This window comes from Dipteris shenzhenensis, chromosome 19 (genome assembly GCF_047967505.1).
Source record: "Dipteris shenzhenensis isolate YYH24624 ecotype China chromosome 19, Dip_SZ_1.0, whole genome shotgun sequence".
Classification (NCBI taxonomy): Eukaryota; Viridiplantae; Streptophyta; class Polypodiopsida; order Gleicheniales; family Dipteridaceae; genus Dipteris; species Dipteris shenzhenensis.
Window position 1 is genome coordinate 19,793,750 of NC_141614.1, and position 10,875 is coordinate 19,804,624.

The 10,875-nt window shown below is 41.8% G+C and overlaps 1 protein-coding gene across 1 annotated transcript; it reads right to left on the reverse strand.

The window, feature by feature from the left end:
• Positions 1-6,097: 6,097 nt before the first annotated feature.
• LOC147890190 (uncharacterized) lies at positions 6,098-7,971 on the reverse strand. Its single transcript, XM_087390777.1, has 2 exons — positions 7,752-7,971; positions 6,098-7,219 (listed from the first exon to the last, which is right to left on the reverse strand). The coding sequence occupies exons 1-2, from the start codon at positions 7,822-7,824 to the stop codon at positions 6,627-6,629; spliced, it is 666 nt and encodes a 221-aa protein (XP_087246903.1). The 5' UTR covers positions 7,825-7,971; the 3' UTR covers positions 6,098-6,626.
• Between the last annotated feature and the right edge of the window lie 2,904 nt (positions 7,972-10,875).

The following is a 10,875-nucleotide window of genomic DNA, read 5'->3' on the forward strand; positions in this document are numbered from 1 at the left end:
GGTGCAAGTCTGTAATCTTTAACTTGACGTCAATAGTGTGTGCATATGCAGATTTAAATGGAATTATTGTCATGTTTGCAATATCAAAATTTCTTTGAAATTTTTATTGGTGTTGTTGATCTATATTTTGAGAGGGCTTGAAATGATAAAGGAGAGTGTCTGGATGGTATTTGCCAACCTTTAAAGGATATGGTGCTTCCTTGAGGTGTGCATTTATAGTAGCAAGAATTTGTGGTCTTTAAACACATGATTGGCACAAATAGGTGTATTGTATAGTTCTATCATAACTGTATGTTTTATGATACATATATGAGGCATTTAGTCTACATGCTTTAGTAGTAAGACTCAAAAATTGTTTGCATTGTGCGTGATAGTATTCTTTCCTTTGAATCATGTAGAAATTCAACCCATTTTACAACATGTGCAGTTTATTGCATAGCAAGACTCCAAAGAACACTTGGAATAATTTTCTTTGAAGTCAAGGCAAATTTTTTCTTAGATTAAGAAATTTGCAAGCTACCTTCTTCCCTACAATACTAGATTCTACTGCCCTTTTCTTTTAGTATGCCTACATGAAAGTCTAAATTTTACTAAGTACACAACTACTGCCAAGCACGTGGATAGTCTTAATTTAATGATTACCAAGCACATGGATAGCCTTAAAAGAGATAGATCTAGCAAATTTCCTAAAGATGAAACTATAGTGAGAAGAGGTCCTATGCTTGACAAACAAATGATTGCTTCCAACCTTCTTTGATATATAGGAGCATTACCAATACACCTTGTAAATGAGATGCCCATCGGAGAGGTAGTTTCTAAAAGGTGGACATATTTCTTGAAAAGATTCATGGAGTCTATTATTTTACACGCTATCATATTGCCATTGATCTCACCATTTTGTACATGGATGGACAAAGAGGCTAAATGGATGTGTTATAGGATACGTGAAACCAAACAAACATATGCATGAGCTAATAAATATCTCTACCCCATATAACACAAAGATACCATGCAAAAAATGTTGGATTAATATAATATTTAAAAAGCAAGAAAGTTGTCTATGACGGAAGTGTATAACTGAAAGGACCCATTTGAGATATCCACTAGAGTTAGATATCCTTCCAAAAAGTGTTTGCTGAAATGACTGACAAAAGGCTTTGAAAAAAGCATACGTCGAGGGGTTTGATTAGCCTAGAGGAGGATGATAAGATCAATAAGAAACGATTGGCATGTAAATACATAAGGTGTTGTTTCCCTCTATCATTTGTACATCAAGGTTGAGAACTCTTATATCTATATCATTACATAATTTCTAATCTGTCCGCTGTTGCGGTTGAGGTTGAAGTTTCAGAGCCTTTGTTTCTAAACTCTCATGATCAAATGAAGGAAGGTGTCCCTCTAAGTTCAAAGGAGACTCCAATTCAAGACAGGTGCACATGATCTTTGGATCTTCCAGTGCATCACATTTTTGTTCCTGATATTTAAGAAGTGATGGCTTCTCCCATGCCTATCCCTAACTTGATGAACAAGGAAGCATCTGATGGGACCAATTATATATGGAGCCAATGAAGCAAGGGTGAAGATGGGAATGGATCTTAAGCCCGAGGATGTTAGGGATGATTCAAGGAAGGTGATAATAGAAGTAGATCTAGATGAAGTCAAAGAGGGGGAAGACAAAGATGCCAAAGCATTGTCGACACATGTAGAATGTAGATACATCCTAATGAGGCATGGGCCATTCTGAAGGATTTGTAAAGACAGCAATTTGTCAAAGACCCTATCCCTCTAGAATCTATTATTCACCATGTGGATGGAGGGTGGGGGTTAGGTCCATGACCATCTTAGGAAAGTGAAAATTGTGAGAGATCATTTAGCAACAATTGGTCATAAGGTGTACTCCAGCTAGTTAGCCATGTCGATGTTCTAGGGACGCTTCCCAAGAGTTTCAAAGGGTTAGTGACAACCATAACAGCTGGACAATGGATGAAGCCACTTACATTTGAAGAACTTGGGCTCTTATTTTTGTAGAAAGAAGCCCACGAGAAGCTACTCAAAAGGAATAGTGACAAGGCCTTTCTAGCAAAAGGAAAGGACAAGGACAATCTTGACAATTGCAAGTCCAAAAGCACTTTCAAGGGCGAGACGTGTGAAGACAATGGAGACAAGAAGAAATGTTTCTACTACAAGAAATTTGGTCATTTTGCCAAGGATTGTAGGAAAAGAAGGTAAACTAGAAAAAGGAGAAGGCAAGCCTAAGGAAGAGACAAAGTGTTACTCATCCAATGTGACAACGATATAGTTATTTGTTGTCATTGAGCATCTCTTCCCACATTCAGTGATTGAGAACCAAGAATGTTGCTATGCTAACAGACTATCAACCTCATGACAGATACCAAACAAGAAGAGCTAGTTCAAAGCAATCAAACCGGCACATTCAAACTCAAGAGTCCAGAAGGTGGTGTCAAATGTACTCTATGTGCCTATTCTCTATAAGAACTTACTCTCTATTAGCTAGATGACAAAGAAATCTCTTTTCAAAGGAGGACAAATAGATGATTGTAATCTTGTACATTCATGATTTGATTATTACAGGTGATTACAAGGAAAAGATTGTCTAGGTCAAAGGGTTCTTGATGCAAGAGTTTCATATGACTAACTTAGGACTTCTCTATTATTTCTTTGGGATAGAAGGCGAGGAGAGAGAGCACGATATCTTCATTTCACAAAAAAAGTATTGTTATCGGATTATGAAGTGGTTACATATGGGGGATTATAAGGAAGCCGTGACATCAATTGAGGTCACGTTCATGATGAGTAAGAAGGACACTTCGTAGTTGGTGGATGTTGGAAATTATAGACTATTGGTTGGAAGTTTGCTTTATCTAACTTGACTAGATGGTTATTTTGCAGTTCGGATTCTCGATTGCTCTCTTCAAGACACAAAGAGAATCACGGTAACAAGTGCTCAAGGACTTTAAGGGTACACAGACATACGAAATCCCGTACAGCACAAGTGTGGTGCTAGGAGGATTGTGTGATTCAAACTGGGCAAGTAATTGGCACACCACACTTGACAACCGGTTTTGGTTTTGTGTTAGCTTCAGGTATCATGTATATATATATCTAGATGAATCAAGGAACATGCCCAAACTCATCCTCTAAAAATGCAAGTTGAAACCATAAACTGATAGTTGAAACCATAAGTTCAATCTCCTAAGTCACAAGTTGAAACCATAAATTCCATCACGTATAACAGGAAGTAGCTACGATGGCATCCCCATTGATGTCATCACCACCCAACACTAGGTGTAGACCATAGTATAAATATATTCTCACACATAAAATCCACACACCCCATTAGGAAAAAAGAGAGCTCATTTTGGGCCTTCAGAGAAATTCATGATTTCTCTATTTTTCTTTCCTTTAAAACAATAAAATCTGACATAATCCCATTGACATATGGTGCAAAATTTGAGATTTTTTACATCACCACCGCAGAGAGCTCATTTTGGGCCTTCAGAGAAATTCATGATTTCTCCATTTTTCTTTTCTCTAAAACAATAAAATATGACATAATCCCATTGACATACGGTGCAGAATTTGGGATTTTTGACATCACCAGTGCGTCCGAAGCCCTCAAAAGGACTTTTGAAACTCCAAAAACGGGCACCCGGAGGCCTGAAAAACCACTTGTGCAATTAAATGCGATTTCACAAGTTGACACAAGTGATATTCCATGCCTTTGTGGCCTTTTTGGCCTTTTTCGGACCTCCAGGTGCCCGTTTTCGACGTTTCAAAAGTCCTTCCGAGGGCTTTGGCATATTGCGAACGCGCAGATGATGTAAAAAATCTCAAATTCTGTGCTGTATGTCAAATATAATAAAGTAGATCAAGTATTTTTATTGAATGCAAAATCGACGGTATTTCTTTTTTTTGTCTTTTTCTAAATTTTTCAACATTACGTTAGCCCTCATTTGATTGGTGGAGGGCTATTTTCCTTCTAGGCTAAAAGCCCCCAAAATGAGCTCTAATTTTTCCTAATAACACATACTTGAGCATCCATTTATACAAAGGTCTTCGTATTGAGTTTCTGCCGACACTCCGAAGGTAAAGGGCAAACTCAGCCGTGACAAAGGCTAGCACTAAAGGAGAAGGCTGATCAAAACGTAGTCCACATTCTCTTCATTTAAGCTACAACTGCTTGTGAAGACTTACAATTTCATTTTTGTGTCTCCCAAGCAAGCATCCAAGCAAAAAAATGCTTCGATCATCTATCACCAACCAACGGTTCAGTATGAAACAATCAACGGTCCGTATCTTCATGTATGCAGCTTGCAAGTCGTTGGGACTTAGGTGGGTTTTGTGGAATGTGGATGTTCTTGGTGATTATATGCAACGATCGGAATTGTACATTGATTGCCAAGAACCCTATGTTTCATACACAGACAAAGCATATCAAAGTCGATTACCACTTCATAAGCAAGTTTATCATCAACGATATCGTGTAGCTAAGGTATGGTCTAACTTCCGACAGCCTATAGGATGTGTTCAATAAGTTTCCAAGAGAAGAGACCAATTAGAACCTCATATGAAGCATGGGCGTGGCCCACAGCGAGTCATTGCGAGGGGGTGTTGGAAGATCAATGTGACAACTGGTGGCAGCAGATCTAGGACAGACTCAGACATATATTGGAATGAAGAGGCCGTTGTAGCAGCAATTTTTTGTCGTGGGCAGAAGGGAGGGGTAGGGGCTGGCAGGAAGCAGATGCTAGGTCAGCAGTCTAGTCAGGTGAAACCCGACCTAGGGTTGGGCATAGGATGGACACGTGTCGGTCGTATGGTTGGCTGGTCGGTCTGCTGTTTGGCTGGTTGGCCCTCCAGTCTGCTAGGACATTCCCTCCACTCATTCTACCCCACAGAAGCCAACAGTGGCAGCATACACACACGCGCGCGCACACAGTTCATTAAAAGTCTTCGAAAGACCGAAGGGTCTATAAGACTGAAAAGACCTAGTACAATGAGCTGAAAGGGTGGAGCCTTTAAGTGGGCATTGACACCCATGACAAACACAAAAGAGCCATAATCATAATGATACCAATACATAAAGAGAAATCTCTGAGCTCATGGAGAGGATGGTGGCTGGCGACACTGCGATGCTCATCTAGAAGCTGGCGGAGACATCGAGTCTAAGAGGTATGAGGCTGCGGTGGCATAAAGCCTGTGATAGAGCGCTGATGGTGTTGGTATGTGTTGGCCGGCCGTGGTCTCCTAGCTATGGCCCTATGACGAACAACTGCCATTGTCACGTGAGTCAGCCGTGCCCCTGATCTAGTGAGAGGGATTTGCCTCATACTTTTGCAGGTATTAGCCTAGCATAGGCTGGAGATTTGCAGCTCACCTGAGCACTGTTCCCACAGTTGTGGATGGATACCTGCCCAGCCAACTGATCACATCCGAAGCATGCCAGCAAAAAGCACCACAGGTTGAAAGGGAGAAAGGACCATAAGCCCATATTTCTTTCATTCTGGATAGTATATGGGATTATTGCAAGTGCATATGCGGCAACTGCACAATGCATGCAAGGCGTACAGCCACTGCAGTAATGCCAATAGATGAGTATCCCAGAGTGCAGGCAGTCACAGCAGACCAGCCTGCTCGGATACAAGGCACTACTGTAGGGGAATATTTGTCCTCTCAAACTGTGCCTACCAAAGGCACCGAGGGATTCAGAGGGGAAAGGGCCCACAAGCCCATATATGACATCATTTTTTTATTACAGACGCTCTTTGGGATTGTTAGAGGATGACTCTGCACACGTAGCCTGCCAGGGCCATTGTGCCATTTTATGTGTGCAATACCATACACTGCAGACCTTATTACTTGACAAAGAGCAGTACTAAGGAGGGAACTAATAAGTCCATCCTACCTCGAAGGGTTTTATCACTATACATGATAAATATCAACAAAGAAAAATCACAATATTCCATTATGTCGTATCCATTGAAAGAGATTAAGAAGGCTTGGTAACATCCACCAAAAGGATGCAAAGAGTCCAGCCTGATCTTCCAGTACATGCTCCAAACATGCAGTTACTGCAATCAAGCTAACTGGAGATTCAGAATTACAGACATGGATAGGAACCAATACCTCTTACATTAAGGAGGTCTGGACATTCTCTTTTAAATACAATAAGAGGTACAAACGGAAACTGAGACATGATCCTATGTAATTTCCGATGATGATTGTCACAAAATAAGAAAATCCAACTTGTCAACTGGAATCCCTTTATGTATAAGATGCCAACATCATTGCACTGCTTTTACAACTCGTAATCTCTGATCCCAAAGAGCTTTCCCTAATAAGTTCACATATTGCTACAACCCACAAAACCTTTTATGGTCAAGTTTCGTATCATATACATCTTTACTTTGTGGCGTGAACAATTAGATTACCAAAACTTGCAAACTGCTCGAGCACCTTAGCAGTGGGTTATTAATAATTGACACATATTCCCTCTTGCTGAAAATAAGCAAGTAGTGCAATGCATCTGTGATTTCACCGGATCGCACCATCTTGTGCACTCGAGGATTGGTTAAGGGAGTATGGCTAACCTATGACAAGATCAACTAAAACTCTGTGACTTCACTGGATACATCAGATCCTGTTCCCACAATATACTCTAAGACGAGGAAATGTATACCAATGGAAATGTCATAGGCCATAAGCCCAACCCTGCCTCCAATCCAACTCCCAATGTGGCTTCCAACAAGGTAGCCTAAACGCCCAAAATTTCTCTCTCCTTCTAAACCTCCTAAATATGTACCACCTATTGTTCCCACACCTCTAAAAGCTGCCTCCAATAGACTCCCCCCAAAGTAAATTGCCTCAAACATGTCCCATCCAGCCGCTGATATCGGCCCTAATAGACGACGTGCTTTTCTTGAAGCTAGCTTTTCAGCTTTATTTCCAGCAAAATTTGCCTCTTTTTCTGCAACTTTAATGCTCTTTCCCTCAGCCAAAGCATTAGCATAGGAAATCTCAAAAGACTTCTGCCTTGCTCTTGCAATATGGCCTGCTCGTATATTGTATACATAAGATTTAGCTCCTCCTTTTGCGATGCACGCCAATGATCCAGTCCACATGTCAAAGCAGTTCATCCACGTAAACTTCCCACTTTGTGATGAAGCCTCTTCTCCCACCAGCTGCCTTGCTTTCTCAGCTGTCCAAAAGAATATCGTAAACTCATACACATCAAAATTGTTGGAGAAAGATCAATGTGCAACAAGAATTAGGTGCATGATGATACATGTAATTCAATGAGGCTTGACATCAAAACTATCCATTAACGCTTGAGTATGGAATTTATTTGTTGGTGTCGAGGTTCCAGGAGATTTCAAGGAGCATGTCTGAATGTAAGTCAGTTAAACCGCCGCGTCATAATCACACATGCATCTCTAGGCTGGAGTCAATTTGTCTGTTAATAGTTTCCTGGGTTGGTGACCCCATTTGCTCAGTGTGTAACTCAAAGGTGGAAGCCGTTCTGTAACGTAAAGCAAGTGTAAATGGGATTCAACTGAGGTTCAAGTTTTGCAAAAACTGCTCCATCCGCTTGCTATGTCATTGCTCAGATTCGATGAGCAGAGAAAACTTTGGAGAACGTCTCTCATCCAGCTGTATTGATAACCTGCGCAAATTTATGGCAGATTTGCAAACTGAAATGAGCTGGGAAACAAAGGCGTTGCATACGTTACCTGCAGTTGCAAGCAAGAGGAAGCCTGCCAAGAGATAGATGAATGACCATGTCCTCCTTTTGAGATTCCTCATGATCCTAATTAGGGCAAGCCGTCGGTGAATGTGAAGGTTGTAGGCTGAAAGTGAGAGGAGAGGAGGCAGGCGTCTCTAAACAAGCGAGTACAAATACTCGTGAGCACTGCTTAGGTTCTGCTAAATGCAAATGATCGTGAAGGTCCCAGGGAAAGTACTTAAGGAGGCCTGCAGGCGACTGGCTACGGCCGGTCGACCTGGAAAGCCGGTCGCCTCCAGGTCGACCTTGGTACTTTTCCGTCCGTCAAGGGAGGTTTCGAGCAGGTTGATGGTGACATGACCAGGCTGATGGTGACAGGGTGACCATTCTGCCGGTGGTGATAGTGACCAGGAATCCGTTTCAGCTGGTTTTGCCTATACTCCTGACGAGCGACGATCTTGATGATGAATGGATGATTACTTTGCAGCCCCTCCAATGGAAGCATGTGTGTAGAACCATTGGAAAGCTTGAGTGCTATAATGCAACTCCTTGCAAATGCAAAGCGATGTGCAAATTGTGTGTGTGTGTGTGTCCCTAAGTGTGTGTGTGTGTGTGGATGTGTGAGTGAAAAAAAAGAGTGCACATGATGTGCTAGATAGCATTGTCTTCATTATTTCAAAATTTTTAGCTTTTATGGAGCATTGGAGTATATCAATAGAGGAGGACGAGTACTGAACCCGTGCTTTGCACAGGCAAAGATGCATCACCATCCTCAACCACTCGGTGGATCTTTGATTCTTAAATCGCTAATCAATTCACCTTGCATACTTGGATTGGATTCTCAAATTTTGGCTTCCATCTCCTCCATTCCATCGATCTTCTATCTCCTCCTTGCCCCTAAAGCTGCCTCTTGTCTTTCTACCTCCTCCCCCTCCAAGCCTCCATCCAAGAGCTCCTTCTTTGTGACACGTGGTAGGCTCTTCTCCTCCAAGCTGCTACGTGTCCTCTCTTTTTTTTTTGGGTGTCCATGGTTAATAGGTTAAAGATAATGCTGATGAGTTGAGTGGGGGAGGGTAGAGAGAGAGAGAGAGTTGATTGGGGGAGGGGAGAGAGGGAGAGAGACTAGAATAGAAAGTAGTGAACAAGGCATGAGGTGTCCAAAATCTATTGGGAAGACACTGTTTTGAAAAACTCCCAGTAGAGCACTGCCTTTGCAAGGCAGTGCTAATAACAGTTATGGGTCCATGAAAGGTGGTCCTTTCCACGTAGACAAAAGAGAGAGTCCATGAGTCACTTTGAGACTTCACCCACTCAAATCATGGAAAAGAATAGCAGAAATGTCTACCAGGATGAGACTATATACACATTAGAGCGAATCTAAGGCGGGCAGCCATTAGGTGGGCGAAGTCTCAAAGCGACTGATGAACTCTCGCGTCTCTCTATGTGTAAAAAAACAGTAGAAATGTTCATTGGGATGAGACTATATACACATTGGAGAGAATCTAACACTGGCAGCCATCAAGTGGGTGAAGTCCCAAAGTGATTCATGCACTCTCGCGTCTCTCTATGTGGACAAGAATTGTAGAAATGTCCGTCGGAATGAGATTGGAGAGAATCTAACGCGGACAACCATCAGGTGGGTGAAGTCCCAAAGTGACTCATGCACTCTTACATCTCTCTACGTGGAAAAGAACAGTAGAAATGTCCACCGGGATGAGACTATATACACATTGGATAGAATCTAACGCAAGCAACCATCAAGTGGGTGAAGTCCCAAAGTGACTCATTCACTCTTGCATCTCTCCATGTGGAAAAGAACAGTAGAAATGTTCGTCGGGATGAGGTTGTATACACACTGGAGAGAATCTAACGTGGGCAGCCATCAGATGGGTGAAGTCCTAACGTGACACATGTCACTCTACGTGGAAAAGAACAATAGAAAATGTCGGTCGAGATGTGAGAATATACACGCTGGAGAAAGCCATTGGGATAGAGAGACACGAGAGTGCATGAACCACTTTGGGACTTCACCCACCTGATGGCTGCTCGCGTTGGATTCTCTCCCGTGTGTGTATAGTCTCACCCGGTCAACATTTCTATTGTTCTTGGTGAGCAGACTTATTGGTTACGAGTGACTCTTGTTGGGTGGTGTGTTGAGTTCGATCCCCAAGATGGATGTCTGATGACCCCATGAGGGCCTTGCCTTGTGGCTTGACGTTAAAAGAATTCTTCTTCTTCTTCTTCTTCTTCTCGGGAAGATCACTTGTTGCCTATCAGTGTAGGACATGCACGGTTGCCCATCGTAGTTGGCTATGTGTGCACTAGCAAAAAACAAAAAGAAGGCGTGCATTTCTCAATGTCGATGTAGACACAAACATATACATGTCTACACATACACAATCTATGTACATATACCCATGAATATATAGAGATGAACATACACATATACACGAATGTACATACGTAGATACATACATACATACATTAATATATGTTAGCACACACACATATGTGTACATTTCTAAGACTAGCTGCACACTATCATTCGGGATGTGCACATAACATAAGGTCACAATCTAATGTGAGCATACAAGTTGATGTCTCACATGTGGATACACACACACACACACACCTCCCATTGGGGACCCTTGTGATCCTAGGGTATGCAAGGACCACTAGGTTCATCTAATGGACTACTAGGAGTCACGGGACTATACATGGACCACTAGGTTGATCTCATGATGGGGGATGTTATGCAAGGGGGCGCATATTCATATTGGACCACCATGTCCACACGCCATTGGATAATTATGAGGAATAAAAAAGAGCTACAAGGGACATTATGGAGTATTTGTTTTGAAGAAAGTATTTGTTTTTGTGATGCGTCCCCGTGCTTATGATCTATGGACATTGATAAACTATGATGAATGTGTAGATCAATGTTTGGGATTGACATTTCAAGGGCATATGTAGTATTTATACGAGTTGAAGTTGGATTTACATGCTTATTACCTTGAGTATTTTCGCTCCAAGGCCCCATCCTAGGAATCTTTTATAGGATGGCCCATTATGACAACTTTTTATTACATGTTTGGAGTAGGGAGGATTGGAATTGAGAATTGGATGCACTG

Bases quoted from the DNA above. Each gene is read 5' to 3' on its own strand.
- LOC147890190 (XM_087390777.1), bottom strand. From the start codon at position 7,824: ATGAGGAATCTCAAAAGGAGGACATGGTCATTCATCTATCTCTTGGCA. The intron at 7,220-7,751 runs GTAACGTATGCA...TCTTTTGGACAG, and splicing joins CCTCTTGCTTGCAACTGCAG to CTGAGAAAGCAAGGCAGCTG.